The sequence below is a fragment of the Aquarana catesbeiana genome, linkage group LG09 (assembly GCF_042186555.1).
Source record: "Aquarana catesbeiana isolate 2022-GZ linkage group LG09, ASM4218655v1, whole genome shotgun sequence".
Classification (NCBI taxonomy): Eukaryota; Metazoa; Chordata; class Amphibia; order Anura; family Ranidae; genus Aquarana; species Aquarana catesbeiana.
In genome coordinates this window covers 234,144,015-234,164,232 of record NC_133332.1, presented here as the reverse complement: position 1 = coordinate 234,164,232, position 20,218 = coordinate 234,144,015, and the positions used below count along the sequence as shown (strand labels likewise).

Below are 20,218 nucleotides of genomic sequence, written 5' to 3'. Positions count from 1 at the left end.
TATACACTGACACGAGTCGGTGCACACTGTATACGCTGACACTGATTGGTGCGCACTTTATATGCTGACACTGATTGGTGTGCACTGTATACGTGGACACTGATTGATGTGCACTGTATACACTGACCTGAATTGGTGCACACACTTTAAAATGTAAAACTAAAGTGGAAGCACATTGAACATGTTATAATGTTATGGCCTTCAGTCCATTGTGTATTTTTGAGCAAATATCCCATTTATTGTAAATAGTACAGTCACCTCACTGCTGAAATAAATGTTCTATTTGTGGTATATGCTTCTGCACTGTTCTTGTGTTTACAATACCTCGAGAGTACACCTGGGTGAAGGAAATATGCCGGTAGTTGTACATAGGCTGGCTGAGTCAGTTCAGTGTAAGAGCCTATAATGTCTGTTTTACACAGAAGTGTACCGGTCTACCAATGGCAAATGCCTTATTGGCTCATTGATCTGAATGTGTGGAGGAGTATTCCCCATCATGGGTCATCCCCCGGGATCATCCACTGTTTTCTGTGCTTCTTGGGCTCCCTATTCCCTGTCCTCTCATCTCCTCCCCTCAGTATGCTTTTCTCAGTTTGTTTTTTTTTTGTTTTTGCCCCCCCAGATGATGGGTAAAAACAAAACCCCCTTTAAGTTAAACATGTGCTTTCCCCCCTACAGCAGAACACACTCCTCTTTCCTTATTCCCCATAGCTCCATTCACCTGCTGGAAGCTGCCCTGTGTATATTAGGAGTTGCTCACATAATAATTGACATGGGACACAGGAGTGAGTCATGTGGTTCCCCATGCGGGGCAGCAGCTGAATGGAGTGGTGGAGGGAGTGAAGGAAAGGGCTGTATGTTGCTGGAAGGGGGTGGGGGACTAACATGAACCTGTTGCTGTGCTTGGAGAAGACACAGGTTTCCACCAAAAAATGGCTTAATTCACTGTAATATCTTTCTAATATCGCTTCATGGTATTTTATATGTTTTTAACTGTTTTAGGCCCAACAAGAAAGACAGAATGACACAATGGAGTTCGCTGGTCCCTCCTTCCTCCCTGACAGCATCCTCTACCAGATATTCCTGAGCTTGGAGCCCGCGGATCTGCTCTCAGCCGGTCTGGTGTGCAGGCGCTGGTATGCTGTGTCCCGTGACGACTTCCTTTGGAAGGAACTCTTCTACAGACACTACCATGTGCAGAGGCTCATCCACCGCTACCCAGGTCAGACCCAGGGCTTTACACTTGAATCCTTAGCATTATGTGCAGCATAGAGGGGGAGGGCATGGACTGCAGGTTGAAAAATTGTGGCAAGCAAGTTTGGCACAAGATCCTCTGTATTGGTTCTCATACTATTACCGAAGTAGTATTAAACCCAAATGCAAGCATTTATTGTATTGCCGTTTACCAATTCTGAGATGTGATGGTTGCATTAGTTTACTTTTTTAGACTTTCTTCTATTTTTTTCTGGTGATACAGCTGGTAAGTCTGTTTTTAAAGAACAAGCTGTCCTGTAGACCATTGCAGGGAAGAGACAGATTATCAAAAAAGGATAATACTGTTTGCTAAAACTAAACTGCCTATATGGGGGGAGAGTTACTAAAACTGAAGCAGTCAGAATCTGGTGCAGATGTGCATGGTAACCAATAATCTTCTAACCTCAGCTTGTTCAATTAAGCTTTGGCAATAAAACCTGGAAGCTGATTGGTTTATATGCAGAGCTGCACCAGATTTTGCACCATTAAAGTGATTGTAAGGCTTTTTTTTTTTTTTGAATAACAAACATGTCATACTCACCTCCACTGTGCAGTTTGTTTTGCACAGAGTGGCCCCGATCCTCGTCTTCTGGGGTCCCTGAAGTCGAGGATCGGGGGCCACTCTGAGGTAGCTCCTCCCTGCATCGTATAACCCCTAGGAGAAGCACTCTCCCAGTGGGGGTTTTAGCTTGCGGGTGCGCTCCCGAGTCCAGCATTTGCGTCCATAGACGCAGAATGCCAGACTCGGCCCCGCCCCCGGTACCCATGTCATTGAATTTGATTGACAGCAGCGGGAGCCAATGGCTGCGGTGCTATCAATCTATCCAATCGAGCTGAGACAATGGGCAGAGGGGGAAGTGCCCACCTCTGGCGTGGGAAATACGGGGCTCAGGTGAGTAAAACTGGGGGGCTGGTCAGTGACAGAGGTTTTTTCACCTTAATGCACAGAATGCATTAAGTTGAAAAAACATGAGGGTTTACAACCCCTTTAAGTTTAGGTAAATAACCCCCATAGTGTGAGCTGGCGTTTGTTAGACAATGCTGCTCTCCAAAGGTCCCCCTGTGCTGCTTCATTCAGAGTGGGGGCACTCTAATACAAGCGCTGTGTTACTGGCCAGATCACCAGGTGAAAACAGCGGGATAAAAAAACAAATGCAGCCATCACACCGAATGATTAGTAAGCTGCATTATATTACATTATTTGGGTTTAATGTCGCTTTAAATAACCTAACAACTGGATATACCAGTTCACGTGTCAGTAGAAAACCAGGACATCTGTAAATAGTTATTAATACTTTTAATTTAGTAAATGGCTAAAGTTTTTTTTTAGCATATTGGAACTTCAATAACTTCTTATGAATACTTGGTGATTTATATTGTGTCCAATGAGGTCCGCCTGTCAGTTTTTCAGGCGAACCTGATCGGATGGTCCATTTACCCCTGTGGCCAGGTGGGTGTAAATGGACTTATGTTCGTTTTAAACCCGCCTATCTCCAGGTCCGATCTGCTAAAAAAAAAAAAAAAAAAAAACAGAAGGGGCTCTGTCCTCTTCCATTAAGGCGGATCAGAGGGTAGTTGGGTGTAAATGGACAGCAGAGTCCTTTTATTCCTGGCCGCCAATAGGGCAGAGCTGTGCAGACAGGCCGAAAGTTGCCTGGTTCCTGACGATCTTACCGTTCTTGGTTCGTGTGTACCCAGCTTTAGGGGTGTGAGACAGCTGGCAGAAAGGTGCTGTGACAAGAGTGAAGAGAAGGTGGGGGTGCTGTGCCATGACCTAGAATGTGTGATGGGAAGCTTAGCAATCAAGGGGAAGATAGGTGTGAAGGGAGGCGCTGTGATGGGTGTAGTTGAGGTGGTAGGAGGGGTTGAGCTGGGGCAGGGACAAGCAGCATGGGGGTGGAGGGATGAGGAGCAGGGGACAGCACCGTGGGATGGGGAGGCAATGGTTTTAAATACATTCTTTTGCGTTTTCACAAAGGAAAAAGGGGGATATAGTAACCGAGACTGTAATGTTAATAAAAACATGTAATATAGGGTAATGCATTTGGCTGCTAAAAATATGAACACAAGTTGCTCACTAGGAGGAGAACCTCTGGGAGTATCCAGGAGAGAAAAGGACCTGGGGGGTGCTAGTAGATGACAGGCTCAGCAATGGCATGCAATGCCAATCTGCTACAAACAAAGCCCACAGAACATTAGCATGCATTAAAAAGGGGATTTACTGTAGAGATCTTGAGTATGCCGTCCAGTTCTGGGCACAAGTCCTCAAGAAGGATGTGCTGGAACTGGAAAAAGTTCAGAGAAGGACAACAAAGCTAATAAAGGAACTAGAGCAGTGATGGCGAACCTTGGCACCCCAGATGTTTTGGAACTACATTTTCCATGATGCTCAACTACACTGCAGAGTGCATGAGCGTCATGAGAAATGCAGTTCCAAAACATCTAGGGTGCCAAGGTTCGCCATCACTGGACTAGAGGATCTCAGCTTTGGGGAAAGACTACAAGCATTGAACTTATTTTCTCTGGAGAGGAGACGCTTGAGAGGGGGGATATGATAGCGATACAAATACATTACTGGTGACCCTAACATAGGGAAAAAACTTTTCAGTGAAAAGGAGTTTAAAAAGACAGGCAGCCAGTCACTGAAATTGGAAGAGAAGCGGTTTAACCTTAATCTGCGTAGAGGGTTCTTTACTGTCGGAGCGTTAAGGATGTGGAATTCTCTTACACAAGCAGTGGTATCAGCAGGGAGCGTCGATAGTTTAAAAAAACTATTAGATGGGCATCTTAACGATCACAACATACAAGGGTATACAATGTATTATTGACATAAACCCCTTTTCCCTCACACACCACAGGTTGAACTGGATGGACTGGTGTCTTATTTCAACCTTGCCAACTGTGGGTAGAAGTAGACCGTAGGGTCAGATATGGGGGTTGTGGAGAGGAGAAGCGGGTCGCTACAGCTTTGGATGTACAGATGAGAAGCGGAGGACCACAGCATTGGATTGAGGGAGGTGTGAAGAGCAAAGGGCAGCAGTGTTGGCTATAGTGGTATAGAGTAGGATTTAGGGGACCTCAGCATTATATGGAGGTTTGAGGAGGCTGGAACTGTAGCATTGGATCTGGGGTTAAGAGCAGGGGGCAGGTGCATTGGATGGTGAGGAGTGAGGGATTGGAGGGGTATGATTTGGGATGGGAGAGGTCAGGTGAGAAGAACGCTGGGCAGCTTGAGCTTCAACGTTTGAGAAGGAGCTGGAGGCAGAGATAGAGGCAATAAAAGGGTAGTGTAGGAGGCAGAGCGCTGAGGCTGGAAGCAGAGGAGGAGATTGACTGTCGTCAGTTTGTCGGTGGGGTGGTTTATGGTTTCTGTCCCCCCTTGTGCTAGTTGTGTCCCTGTTTCCGTTCCGGCTAGGTGGGAGGAGATAGGCAACTGCTGATTCATGGCTATCCAAGTTTACAAGATGCATTAGACAAATGTAGTTACATGCAGACACCTAAATCAGAATTCTAGTGCGCTAGGTGGGTTATCATTACAAATGTAGTAATGGTAATATATTACTGCGCAGCTTTTACATGACGCTGCAGAATTCCTTGAAACACTCAGCATCCGACTACAGTAAAGTAAAATTAAATGAGTTGGTAATGGTTACTGCACACATAGTAACTACTTTTTACAGTTTTAATAATTAAGCCTGTTATGTTGTATAATATATTTTTTGCTACATGTGACAGGCACAGACTCTTGGTATGCAGAGTTCCAGCGTCTTCGTGACACGATTCCATGTGTGGAGGTCCAGAAACTCCACGAACACACAGACCAGGTCCTACACATCAGCTTCTCACATGCTGGGGACTTGTGTGCCTCTTGTTCTAAGGACTGTACAGTCAAGGTGAGCATGGGTGATTCCATGTTATATGCTGTTATAAGTGTACAGAGCATGTTGGACCTTCTTCTTTATTTGCCTTTTGTCCTATCTGCAGATCTGGAACACAAAACACCCCTTTACTCTCCTGCACAGTGCTAACATGAGACCCCATCACTGGAGCTACACACAGTTCTCGCAGTTTAATTATGATGACACACTCCTTCTGGTGTCCGGGGTTTTTGTGGGACCCCATAACTCCTCCGCAGGGGAAATTGCAGTCTTTAGTATTGGTAAGGTGATGGAATCTAAACTATTTTGCACATACGTTATATTTTTTTATGAACGTGTAAACACCTGTACACAGTTTGCAGAAATCAATGTACATCTCTCTCTTCCCTCTCCTTCTTTTCATGCTCACTTCTCTCATTTCTCTCCCCATCTTCTCTTCTTCCTGACTCTCTTAACTTTTGTTCTCTTTCTCCTTGCTTATTTTTCTCCCTCTTTCTTTGTAGATGGATTCAACCTTTTGTCTCGGGTAAGGAATAAGCCATATGATGTGTTTGGCTGCTGGCTTAATAATGCCCACCTTATCTCTGGGAATCTTCATCGCATGGGTCGTATCACCTCCTGCTCCGTCCTCTGGCTTAACAAGGCCTTCCAGGTGAGCAGCAGACAAACCTACATATAACTGGTATCAGCTAATCAGATGTTCGAATTTGGTAGTTTGTCAGCAAATCTTTATGGTTTACTAAAGTGGTAAGTAGGATAGTAAAGGGGAAAAAAATCAGCACATAGAAGATTCAAGGAAACAAAGTATAGCTGACAGAAAAGAGTATAAAAATAGACAAAAGAAGGCCAAATATATTATCAGTGCTGCCAAAGCACAGAAAGAGGAGGAAATTGCTAAATCTATTAAGGAAGGAAAACAAACCTTTTTTAGATACATTAGTGATAGAAGGAATAAATACAATGGGATCACTAAAATGAAAACTGGGCACAACACATATGTTGAGGGAGACCTGGATGTAACAAACCATTTAAACAGTTACTTCTGTTTATTCTTCTCAGAAATAAATTGCACTAATCATAACAAGTATGTATAAATGTAAATCTCTGCGCTGGTCTGAAATGGTGGAACAGCTGCTACTCAAGAAGGAAGGAAGGAATCAAATACATACTAATAATATAAATGGTGCGCTATTCCCTGTGTTAAAGTATGTAACACAGTGTATTAAAAAGAACAAAAAGTGACTGATGTGTACACAATAATTTGTGAGGTAATTGCCTTAATAGTTTGAGACTGATACCAAATAGATAACGGCATAATACATCAAATGATGATTCCGCGCCACAGCAATAAAGATAAAGTGCAAAAAGTGCCAAATAAATATGGTTAATAAATGGTGTACAATTGATTGATTAATGAACTAGTACATCGATCCAGGGGCATCAAAAAATAAACAAATAAATAAAAGTCAATGTGGTGATTATCTCCTATTCAGGCATTTTTCTAATTAATGTCCAAAATGCTCCTCCAAAGTAGGTTTAAGCCGCACATCTTAAGGGTGAGAGGTATAAAATCCCATCAATAAGCTCACAGAACTCTCACCTTAAAGCGGGGGTCCACCTATCTATCGTTTTTTTTTTTTTTTTTTTTTGAGTTCATTCACAAACTTTTCTTCTCAGCATTACATACTCACATATTGTGTGTAATATTTCCGCCTGTGTCAGATTTCGTCGGAAAGAATAACTTATATTATTCACTGCAGGCGGTTTCCATCTTCATTGTGGGCATTTGAAGCCCACAAGCATTTATTTCCTGGATGTGGTGAATGCTGTGCTCCCAGCATACACCGCTCGTTCCCGCACATGCTCAGTGGCATCCTGGGAAGCCTGAGACTAGCTCCCAGGAGTCTGGAAGAGGCTAGAAACACGCCTACTTCCACGGGAGGAGAACCAGGAAGTGCAAAGAAGAATAAAAAAATAAAAGGTAATTACGGCGATTTAAATTTTTTTAAACGGCATGTCAGCATCTAGGCAAGGAAGAGAATACATACAGATATTGTTCAAAATTTGGGTGGAACCCCGCTTTAAATTCTTGAATTTAACAGCATATATTTCTGTAAAATAATCTGTTCCGCTATTCCGACATCTACCACCAGGGGGTCCTCCGTTCCAATTAATATTATACTTGAATGGAAGCTTCAAATCCACATCCTCGTAATGCTCTCGTACTCCCAGGGGAGGGGGTGAGAGAATAGGGAAGGGATGGGAGAAAAAGAGAACTCCAATGGTGTAATATGTTCAAAAATAAAATGCTTTTATTCAATGGACAAGCTGGACTCTTACATCAATAAAAACTATAACAAGCTTAAAAATCAGATCGCATGGCGTTTGAACGCCGTTCTCACGTCACTTCCGGTATTTACTCAACCTCCGACCACTCCCTACGCGTTACGTCATCACGTGACTTCATCAGGGGATACGGATTGGCTGTAGGGGTGCTGAAATTAATCGCTGCATCGTTGCATTGCGATTCGGGTGTCCCCGATGCGGCATCGATGCATGCGACCGTAAGAATCGATTGCCGGTGACGTCTTTGCCCCGCCCCTCCCGGGAGAGCTCTCAGTTCGTATCCCGTCGTGTACAATGCCCGCCTCTCTCCTCTTATTTTCAGCTCTTCTCACGTCAGCGGAGAATTCTCAGCCCCGCCCGCTGACTGTCACTATCATATCAGAAGAGAGGTGGGCGGGGCTGAGAATTCCCTGCTGACGTCAGGAGAGAAGTGAGACTTGAGAGCAGAGAGGCGGGCCGGGCAGTCACATCAGAGGTGCCTATGCTCTGGGCTGCTGATAAGGGGGTACACGCAGCCCATCCTCCTAGCCCACCCACATAGTTCACTAGGCTAGCAGGCCGGAACTCCGGAGCGATGTCAGGACTCAGTAGGGAGGGACTAATGAGGGAACTTGAGATACCCATTGGCAGAGGAGGCAGCGCCGCCTATAGGCGGCACCGCCTCCTGCTGCCTCCTCAGCCAATGGGTGCACAGGGAGGCCTGTCCATCACATTCTTCGTCCCTCGGTCTTCCTGACTTGGTGCAGGCACTGGATGGAGTGGCTTTCAATGGAGCTTCTGAGCAAACTTAATTTGCTGACTGAGGTGAGGAAGAGTTTTGTCCAAGTAGTCATAAAGGCAAACTTAGGAGCTGCTAGAAGTGACGGCATGTTTGGATGGATGCTGGGGAAAGCCCATGCAGTGATAGCTCAGCCTGGCAGAGAAGTGGGCAGAGGAAGTTTTCTTTTGTGAGATCGTCTGAGCTATCACTGCACTGGCATCCCTGGCATCCCTTCAGATGAGAACAATCAGCAGACAAGAAAAGGGGATGATTCTTCTACAGGATTCCATATGGATTAAGGAGCACCAGTGCCCCCCCTCCCCCACCGACTGGCAGTGCCTCCAAACTGCCCCCATTAGGCACCAGGACCCCTATCTCCCCTCACTAACCACTTGAGCCTCCTATCTCTCCCCACTAGGCCCCAGGAACTCTCCCATCTCTCCCCACTAAGCGCCAGGACCCCCCATCTCTCCCCACTAATCATCCTTCATCTCCCCCCACTAAGCGCCAGGACCCCCCATTTCCCCTAATTGAGCACCAGTGATCCCTTTTATCCTCCTTGAAAAAAATGGAGATATTTATTATAGCAAAAAGTAAAAAAATATTGTGTTTTTTTTCAAAATTGTTGCTTTTTTTTTGTTTATAGCGCAAAAAATAAAAAACGCAGAGATGATCAAATACCACCAAAAGAAAGCTCTATTTGTGGGGAAAAAAGGACATCAATTTTGTTTGGGTACAACGTCGCACGACCGCGCAATTGTCAGTTAAAGTAACGCAGTGCCGAATTGCAAAAAATGGCCTAGTCATTCAGCAGCCAAATCTTCCGGGGCTGAAGTGGTTAAGGGGGTGAGGTTATTTTTAATTCAAAGTTCCAGTACATTTTTTTGTTTATTAAAAAGTCAGCAGCTACAAAAAAAAAGTGTATCTTCTTTTAATAAAAAGACACTCACCTGTCCCACAATCCAGCGACGTGGCCACCCGAACCCTCCCTTCTCTCCCCCGCCTGTCCACGGCGCTGGCAATACTTCTGTGGGCATCCAGCTGTGACAGCTTGCAGCTTCACAGCCGGGTGCGCCTGTCTCACTGCCCTGTCCTGAATGGCCGGGCAATCTTTTGGGACCTGTGATGTGTCCCAGAAGTTTGTAGGGAGGAAGGGCCGCCTAGGCGGCCCAAGCGGAAGTGGGAGTTCGTGGGTAATCGTGATGCATCGTGATGCATCATGGAATTGAATCGTTGACCAGATAATCGTAATCGAATCGTGAGACCAGTGAAGATGCGCACCTCTAATTGGCTGTGGGGGATTTGCTTATAACTGGTAAACCCGGAAATAGAATTGCAGCCATTTTCTTGTGGTCCGCTGTATTAGGCAACCGCGGCCATTTTCTTATAGCCTATAACATATATTAACCGCAGCCATTTTGCTAGTCATTTGAGAAAAAGACCTTCTCTGGTGACAGTTCTAAACTAGGAATCTTACATATTGATTCAAGCTAAGGTTCAGTTTAATGGCATAGTGTGACTCCTTCCCAAAGATTAACAACTGCTTTCGCTGTTTAAGATTAAAATGTAAAAGCTAAGAAAGATTACTTTAAAAAATTTTATCATGATTAAATCAGATATTGAGGAAGATATCGTGTTGAGTGGTCCAATGAGCTCAAACGGATAAATAAAACAAAAATAAGATAAAATAAACATATACAATTAAAATGAAAATAAAAATAAAATGAAAATAAAAATAAACAAAAATTAAAATAAAAATAAAAAACAAAAGTAAAATAAAATGAAAATAAAAATAAAAAATTAAAATAAACATAAACCTAAACATAAAAATAAAAAATGAAAATAAAGGCTGAACTTGAATTAAATCCTAAAGTCGTCGCCTAGCTTCATATAAACCATATGTAAAAAATTGTCCCATATGGGCAATGATTAATAAAAGCTGCTAGTGTCTAAAAAGAGTGAGTAGAAAAAATAGAATAAAAATAAGAGGTAAATGAGCGTATATCCAATTTAAAATTAAGTTGTCATATAGCGGAAATGAAGCGATTACTGCATCCTGAGGTGACAGCCATCAAATATAACAATGAAAACAATGTTAATATAAAACATAAGTAATGGTGATTAAAGATTAAAAATTGCTGAGAAAGCAGTTGAGGTCAAATTCAACCTTTAGATCTTCAGGTGTCAAACTTTTCATAATATGTATCCACCTTGACTCTTTTTGACTAATAGTCCTGATCTTATGGCTCCTTCTCCATGATGCATTATATTTTTCAGTACCCCAGAATTGTAACTGGGATGGATCTCTATTGTGAACTGCGGCAAAATGTTTAGAAACATTATGTTTGGGGAATCTGTTCATGATGTTTTGGACATGTTCTTTTACTCTGACTTTAAGTGCCCTTTTAGTTCTTCCTATATATTGTAAATTACAGCTACACTGGAGGCAGTACACTACCCCCTCAGTATGGCAACCTATGAAATCTTTGATTTCATACGATCGGCCTGTAGTGGCAGCTGTAAATTCTGACCTCTTTCTTTGAAACTTTTGTGTGAGGCGGCATGCGTAACAGTTCCTACAAGGAAAGAAACCCTTTCCAGAGAAAAACGTGAATTTATTTTTAGGGGGGTTCAGCTACAGATTTGACAATCATATCTTTCAAGGTAGGGGCCCTTTTATATATGATGTTCGGTGTGTCCGGCGGGATATCTTTTAAATCTTTATCGTTCTTCAGTATATGCCAATGTCGCTTATTAGATTTGGCCACCTCCTTATGTTGCACATTATAGTCCAATATCAGACATGGGGCTTCATCCTGATGTATTCTCCTCTTAGGGTTATTCTGTAACATCGCTGTTCTGTCCATTTCATTTACATGTTGTATCTGTTTATTAATCCACGTATCTTCATAACCCTTCTCCTTAAACCTCGTACCAATTAAATCTGCTTGCATTTTGTAGTCCTCTTCATTTGTGCAATTTCTCTTGATCCTAACGAGTTGTCCTTTAGGTATATTGTATAACCAAGGTTTGAAGTGACAGCTGTTAATGGACAGATAACTATTTGTATCCAAGGGAAATATTAAGATCCAAAAAGTCGACTAATTTCTCATCTATTTTTCATACCAGATTAATCTTCTTCTCTTTATTATTGAGTTTCTTTAAAAATTCTTCCAACGAATCCCTACTTCCATTCCAGACTATAATTAAGTCATCTATATATCTTTCATATAGAGTCAACTCGGCTGGCATATTGCTATATACAGCTTCTTCTTCCCAATATGCCATAAAGGCATTCCCTATACTAGGTGCGAATTTATCTCCCATGGCTATACCAGTTACTTGCCTGTAATAGAATTGATTGTGCCAAAAGTAGTTGTGCTTCAAACAAAAATCAAGGCATTTTATTAAAAACTTTCTTTGTTTGCAAATGAATGTACTATATGTTCTAAGAAGCCATTTGGCTGCTGCACATGCTTCATGGTGTTGCACAATGGTGTATAATGAGGACACATCTGCAGTGAGAAGGAGAGTTCTACCCTCTAATACTGATATCGTATCTAGTAGTTGCAAAGTATGCTTGGTGTCCTTTAGGTATGCCTTTTTATTCTGTACTGCCGGTTGCATAAAATAATCGATGTATTCTCCCATCCTGGAAGTTAATGAGCCTATACCATTCACAATTGGCCTACTAGGTGGCTGTTCTCGATTCTTGTGTATTTTTGGGATGGTATAAATTATTGGGATTTTACATGATTCTGGTACCAAATTTTTGAAATCCTTTCCTATTTAATATCTCCTTTTTAGTTCCTAAATTAACTATTAATTGCAACTGTTTCTTGAATTCCCTCGTAGGATTACTTGATAGTTTAATATAGGTTTCCTCATCCTGCAATTGTCGATCCAATTCCTGTAAATATTGTTCCTTAGATTGTATAACCACAGCTCCTCCCTTTTCAGCTGGGCGTATTACGATGTCTTCTCTTTCGGTTAGTTTCTTAATCCCTTTCTTTATATGTATTGGATCCAAAATTTTCTTCAGTTTCAGCGATTTCAGGTCTTGTAAAACTAATTTTTTAAAAACCTCAATATGTTGGTTGTTCGCTACTTGTGGATTGAATGTAGAGTTGTTACGCAATGTACTATGTAGAGGTTTTTCTTGATCATATATTTCTTCATTCTTCATTCAGTTTGAGTGCATAAGTGACACTCTGAGGTGCTCAAAACAGTACATATAATGAAACAATCTATGTATGAAAAAATTGTACCTTATGTGATAAACAATTATATCGCACAAAGTTCATATTCATGAGCAAAGATGCAGCATGTGGAATCTTTTCAGCAAGATTTCTGCATTAATCTCCTATGCTGAAAAGCAATGAAATTTTGCAAGTTGTCTACTTGATTCCACTTGTAAGTAATCTCCAATGACTTGAAATAGGATGCTTCATAAAGTAAAGTTGGCCTCTTACCAGATATGGTGGATCACTATTACAGAAATCAAACTCTCTTTGGAATATGACCGCCTGTGTGGATATCACTCTCCTAGGTTTTTTCACAAGCAAACACCTCCAAAGATTGAACACCAGTGATTCAAAGAACAAGGAACTGACTCGCTTCCATAAATGTTCAGCTCATCCACATCACAGCAATTAGCCAGTTTAAACTTCTCAGGTGCAATGGTATGTAAACTTTTGCATCCAGAGTTCCATCTTTATATTTACACAGAAGTTTAAATTGGCTAATTGCTGTGATGTGGATGAGCTGAACGTCTATGGAAGTGAGTCAGTTCCTTGTTCTTTGAATCACCTGAGTTCAATCTTTGGAGGTGTTTGGTTGTGAAAAAACCTAGGAGAGTGATATCCAAACAGGCGGTCATATTTCACAGTGAGTTTGATCTCTGTAATAGCGATCCACCATATCTAGTAAGAGGCCAACTTTACTTTTTTTCAATCAAAAGAAGTTTTATTGTGCCAATTGTAATACATCACAGGTTACATAAAAAAATATATATTCTTTTTATATCAGTAGGTATGCTAACTACACATAAAGGGAATAAAACCATAGCACAGCGTGAAATTCAACTACATACCTTATAGAAAGGAAAAAAATTGTTCCGGCATTGATGTCATACCGCTATATACCCAGAATCTAAACCTTAGGTGTTTTTTGTAGGATTATACTTTCACAAAAGGCATTGGATGGTTAGTTAGTACCAGATAGCACATAGAAAACTATAAAAACAATAGCAACCATCCATGTCGAGTAGGCAGGGTCTAACCCGCCAACCCATAATACTACTTCATAATCCCATTGCACACGTTCCTGGATAAGCTGTCAAAATTTGGGTGCTGAGGTGACAACCAGCTGGATACTGGTTCAAGTCACAAAGTAGATATTTGCCGGCACACCATGGATCAATACAAAGTAGCGTCCAAACTAGGGGTGCAACGGATCGTCACCGATCCGTGATCCGAACGGTTCAACCTGTTCGGATCGGCACACATGCTCTCTGCGGAGCGCGCCGCTGCCTCGGCCTTAGGAAAGGCCACGGCTTCAGCCTAGCTCCGGAGCGGTGGCCATCTTGGTACACCCAGCGGTCGTTTACCACGTGATCGCTCTGAGATCACTTGTAAACAAACCGGCGTCATGACATGACGCCGTTCCTCTCTCCCCTCTGTGTACTGATCTGTACAGTGGAGGGGTGAGATCGGATGGCAGCAGTGCCAATACTCTGCCATACTCTGCCATACTCTGCCAATACTCTGCCATACCTTGTCATTGCCAATACCCTGCAAATACTCTGCCATACCCTGCTAATACACTGCAATATTCTGCCAATAATCTGCCAATACTCTGCCAATACTCTGCCATACTCTGTCAATACCCTGCCAATACTCTGCAATACCTGCCAGTACCCTGCCAATACTCTGCCATACCCTGCCAATACCCTGCCAATACCCTGCCAATACTCTGCCATACCCTGCCAATACAGTACTCTGCCAATACCCTGCAATACTCTGCAATACCCTGCTAATATATTATTACAGTGGGGCAGATTGTGGATATTATTACAGTGGGGCAGATTGTAGATATTATTACAGTGGGGCAGATTGTAGATATTATTACAGTGGGGCAGATTGTGGATATTACAGTGGGGGAGATGACGTGGATATTACAGTGGGGTTTTTTTATTTTTGTTGATCCGAAAATGATCCGAACCGTGAGTTTTTTGATTCGTTGCACCCCTAGTCCAAACGGATAGTTTATTGCATGATCACAACACAAGGAGAGTGCAACTTTTTGGAGTCACGCAGGACCCCTTCGTCAGACATTTGATAAATGTGGGGTAACAGTGAAAATAATTTTAAATAACAATTAACCAGTCAGAAAAGAGAGAAAACTAGAACTCCTCCCACCCCCAGACAGGTATGACGTCACAAATCCCGCCAAAAGACTCAAAAAAATGAGCACAATATTACAGATTTGAGAAAAAACGTATGAGAAGAGGGGGTTACCAAATAACATACTATCACTACCTGTATATTGTCATGATGGACTTGATGACGTGGATCCTCTACTTTTTAACCCGCCAACCCAACACAGAAGAACAGAAGGCCAACGGGCCAAAGAATGATCGTGGTCGCCCTCATCCTACCCGCTCTTAAAGAAACTTCCCCTCTATGGTCAGAGTGTGCATATGGAAGTTGTAATTACATAATTAAATGTTAACAGTAAAACTTGTCCTGTCTCCTGCCCTAGAGGTCAATGTTATTCTTTTCCACAGACATTCATGCCTTTTATGCTTGTAGCAACCAATGTAAGACCAGTTGCAGGGGTGCCAACCCCGGAGTTTCCAACCAGGCTTGCCATATGGAATAAAATTTACGATTCGCATTTCTTTGCTGATATGTCAACTGCTCCCTGGATGTATTTTGACTTGTTCTACCCATTGTTCCTTAGTGGGAACATGTGGAGAAAGCCAGAACCTGGCCACTAGCTTTCGAGCTATATGTAGTAGTCTGAGCACTGCTATATTGATGGGGGGGGTATATATTTCTTCGTCAACAGCTCCTAAGACACAGATTAAAGGATCCAATGGGACCCAGAGCTGGTAAACTGTAGAGATGGCTTCAGTTATTTCACCCCAATAACGGTGCAATTTGGGACAGCGCCAGATTAAGTGAATTAGAGAACCCTCCTCCCTATTACATTTGGGGCATAAAGGGGAATCTCTCTTTCCCCAGCGATGCAATTGGATGAGTGTTCGGTAAGCCCTGTGTAATAAGAATAAATAAGATAATCTGTGTGACTGTGAGACCAATGTAATCGGCCCAGATTGCACCCACATCTCCCAGATTTAATCATTTATCTCCCCTAAGTCCTGTGTCCATCCCCTCCTACACGGTAAAGTTGCTGGGTCTTGTATGGATGATAGTAGGCTTGTATAGATATGAGATATTGGGCCCTTTTTCTCTTGTCCGTAAAAGATGTCCCTCAGCAAGGGATGACTTGAAAGTGAAAGTGTGGATATACGACCCTGGGCCTGGAGAGCATGTCTCAATTGGAGGTACTTATAAAATTGTTATCTGGGTAGGTTAAATTCTGCCTGCAGGTCCATAAAGCATTTTAGTATTGGTTATATAATTGGGAAATATTGCAGACGCCAGCCAGTTTCCATGCCTGGAAACTTTCCAGTTTATATACTTCTGCCAGATTAGGATTGAACCTTAATGGAGTATCTTCAAGAAATCCTGAGATCCCCAAACTGTTTTTAACAGTAGCCCATAGTTTTTTTAAGAGAATTATAGTGGGTGCCGATTGTGACAGCTTGGGTAGTCCAGCCTCTAAACCAGCTAAAACGAAGGCATTTCGCGTTCCAGTCTGCAATAGGGTCTGGTCGGATTCACTCGGTAACCCAAAGCCACTGAAGTGTTGTAGTTGAGAGGCATAAAAATAAAGCTTAGAATTAGGCACCGCTGCCTGTCCCAGATCTTTGCTATACTGCAGTGTGGAAAGACGAATCCTAGCTACTTGTTTTTTCCATATTAAAGATCTGAATAAGGTGTCAATATGAGTGAACCATCTGTGAGGTATCCACTGAGGGGAATTGTGCATAATGTACAATTATTGGGGGCACCAAACCGTTTTAATTAGGTTTATCTTACCAATTACTAATAGTGGTAATTTACACCAAGTATTACAGGTCATTTGGAGCCTTTTGAAAAGGGGGAGTAAATTCTCTTCTAAGTAATTCAACGGGTTGGCAGACACCTGTACTCCCAGATATTTGAATGAGGAGACTACCTTAAGGGATTCTGCAGCAAAAGGCAACAAAACCATTGGATCATCTAAAGGCAAAAGAACCGACATTGCGTTGGTGAGGGATGCGTCTAAGTCCCCCAAATAAAGAAGATTGTCATCAGCGTAAAGGGAGATTTTTTCCACACCCGATTCCCTGTAAAAGCCTGCAATAGACGGGGATGACCGTATGATAGCCACCAGTGGTTCCAGGGCTAATGCAAATAACAGGGGTAACAATGGGCACCCCGCCTTGTACCCCTGAATAGGGTAAAAGGGTCTGTTAGATCTTTATTAATGCATAGCCTAGCTGTAGGGGCCGCATACAACAATTTCATCCAGTTAATTAATTTATCTCCCAGTCCAAAGCACCTCAGCACCTCCCACAGGTAAGGCCATTTGACACTGTCGAAGACCTTAGCCGCATCTAATGACAGAATGGCTCTCTGACCCGGATTGTCGAAAGGTAACTGAAGGTTGAGAAATAGTCCTCTGATGTTTAGGGCCGTGGACCTAGAGGGAATGAACCCAGATTGATCTTTGTGAACAATTTTGTGGATAACTTTGGCCAGTCTGGTAGCCAGAACCCTGACCAGTAACTTCACATACATTGTCAATAACGAGATGGGCCTATAGGAATCCGGGGAGTGGACATCTTTGCCTGGTTTCAACAATAAAATGATTATAGCTTCATTCATATACGGGGCAGGCTTCCACATTCCAGGGCATCCAAAAAGACCTCTCTCAATTGTGGCACCAATGGTATCTTCTGTAAACCTCCGCCGTCAAGTCTCCAGGGGCGGATGACGGAGGAAAGCGCCATGGCCTCCAGCAGCTCATCAGCCGTGAGAGGAGCGTTCAGTAGCTCTACATCCAAAGTTGGGTGTTGCGGTACCTGGCTATTATCAAGAAAGGACCTAATTTCATTGAACTGAGCCCGTTGTTTTTGCACCTCCGCCGATAAGTCTGGGAACAGTGAAATCTTGGAGTTGTCCATCACAAGAGCATCCCCCATTTAAACTGGCTTTAGAGAGGATAACATCGCGATCCTTGTAATTGAGCAGCTTAAACAGAAAAGCTCTAGGAGGATTGCCTGGAGGCAGGGTTCTGGTGGGAACACGGTGTGCGCGCTCCACTGCAAACATCTGTGAAAATGAGTCTCTCCCAAATTTATTCAGCAGCCATTGTTCTATAAAATGTACAGGGTTTTTCCCCTCCATCTTTTCAGGAATGCCTATAGCCCTGACATTGTTCCTACAAAGCCTGTTTTCTAAATCGTCGAGTCGTGCAGAATGTTTAGCCACCAGCAACTGCTGAGCATGCGATTTCCTCTGCATGGGGGCACAGTCATCCTCCAATGTACTGATACGCCCTTCAGTGGCTGAGGTGCGGTCTCTCAATTTTTGTATGTCTTGGCAGAGGATTGACGTTTCAACTTTCACCCCATTAACCTCGGATGCCAGGGCTGTGAAAGAGAGGTTGCATGACGTGCCTGCAGAGAAAATATCTTGCAGTGTAGGTTCTGGCCTGGCCGGGTCTGGGATCATGGCCATATGCGGGGCTTGAACAACAGGGGTTGTACTCAGTGTCCTATGGAAGCAATGGCGCCGTCGGATCCTCCAGTGGCACTGTGTCATTCATGTCAGACTGAGGGCTGCTGTGAACTTCTATCATGTCTCCAGGTAGCTCTGAGGAGTCTCGTGTACCAGGCATGGAGAACAGCTTTTGAGCTGCCTCCCTGTACTTCTCCTTGGCAGATTTCTGTGCTGATCCCCCATCTTTGGCCGCATGGTCCGGAGCAAGGCGAGTAGCAGAGCCACGTCTAGACATCTCGTCGGCAAGCAGGAAAAACAGCAGCCGGTATATTATAGGTGTAGTAATCACCTCACAAGTCGTGCGTCTGGCTACGTGCGCTGCCAAGCCATGCCCCCTCCAACTTTACTTTATGAAACATCCTATTTCAAGTCATTGGAGATTACTTACAAGTGGAATTAAGTAGACCTCTTGCAAAATTTCAGCACTTTTCAGCATGGGAGATTAATGCAGAAATCTGTCTGAAAAGATTCCACATGCTGCATCTTTGCTCATGAATATGAACTTTGTGCGATATAATTGTTTATCACATAAGGCACAATTTTTTTCATACATAGATTGTTTATATGTACTGTTTTGAGCACTTCAAGTGTCACTTATGCACTCAAAATACGCATACATTTAATGATGCATACAGCTATGAAATCTTGACCCCCTCCCCACCTTTGTAAAAATCACATTTTAGCTGCAGTTGGGTTCAATACAAACAAAGGAAACAGGCTAAAATAAAATATTGGCTGTAATATTAGGAATGCAAGCTCCTTTCCTTGCCCAGTCACATTATCAAAGCAAATGTATTACATGACTTATGCAGATGAATAGGAGTGATCCTAGGGGAATGAATTCAGCAGGACACCAGAGCCCCTAGTTGCCCTTCATCAGTCCCCATAAATTCCTGTACTGTACCAGAGACCATGGCACCAATGTCTGTGGAGGGAGTTCAAATTTCTGCATCATTGCAGCAACTGGTAAGTTTTTTTTTTTAGGCTCTTTACATTGCTCTTTTTTTTTCTATATAGTGGATACTAAATCATCTAAATTTCAATTTAATTCAATTTTAATTGCAACGTGTCTCCACCTTTTTTAGGATGTTGAATCAGAAAACCTTAACGTGGTAAAGAGACTTTTCAAAATACAGAACCTGAACGCCAGCTCCATCCGTATGGTAATGGTGGCGGACTCTCCAGAACTCCTTGTGGAGGCCGGGGAGAAGGCCGATGAAACAATACAGGGCCCTACCAGACCACAGGAGAATGACAGTATGGAGGAGGAAGAAGAGGAGGATGGTGAAGAAGATGGGGAAAGAAGGGATATTGTTGGAGAAGATGCTCAGATTGCAGCAGCCCTTCAAATGTTTGTGGACATTGATGCCCAAAATCAGCAGCCGCTTCCACCTCCGATGACCAGGGATCAGTTGGAGACCAAAGTAGCCCAGCTGTATGCAAAATATCGGACATGGAGGCCCAACAGTCCTCAAAATCTTGAAGGGAACAAGAAATACCTCATCTTCACCACAGGCTGTCTCACCTACTCACCCCATCAGATAGGTACTCTGTCTTCTCTTGTTACTAGCACAGCAGATGTTTCATGCTTACACATGAGTTAACTTTTGAAACAGCTGATAGCTGTCTTTATAGTACCACTGACAACTAGTCTACTGAGTGTGCTACAGAAATGCCCCCACTGTAACAGTGCCGCAGTCTGCCCAGCTGCTATTACTGCAAATACGGGCTGTCAAAATAAAAGCTGGGACTTGCTCTATGGCCTCTGCTTTTTAAACTAATGCCACGTACACACGATTGGACTTCCTGGCATACTTGGTCCGGCACACTTTCCGACGGACTTTGTCCGCCAGGTGTGCCGGACTTTAAAACGGACAGACTTGCCCACACACGACCGGACTTTCCGGCGGGCTAAGTCCGCCCGTCTTTCCGACGGACTTTCGCCGGAGTTACGGCGGACTTTCAGAATGAACGGACTTGCCCACACATGGACAAGTCCGTTCATTTTGAACGTGACTCAGGTGCGACTGGACTAGAAAAGGAAGTCAATCTTGCCGCTTTTATCGGTGAGATTGACACCTTGC

General features: G+C 43.1%; 1 protein-coding gene across 1 annotated transcript in view; it reads left to right on the top strand.

Annotated features, from left to right (window-relative positions):
- Positions 1-20,218, top strand: part of FBXW5 (F-box and WD repeat domain containing 5) — an 81,745-nt gene that overhangs the window by 7,352 nt on the left and 54,175 nt on the right. The window contains 5 exon segments of the mRNA XM_073599959.1: positions 1,003-1,222; positions 4,990-5,147; positions 5,239-5,413; positions 5,636-5,784; positions 19,220-19,679. Coding sequence (XP_073456060.1) covers positions 1,030-1,222; positions 4,990-5,147; positions 5,239-5,413; positions 5,636-5,784; positions 19,220-19,679 — 1,135 coding nt within the window. The 5' untranslated portion in view covers positions 1,003-1,029.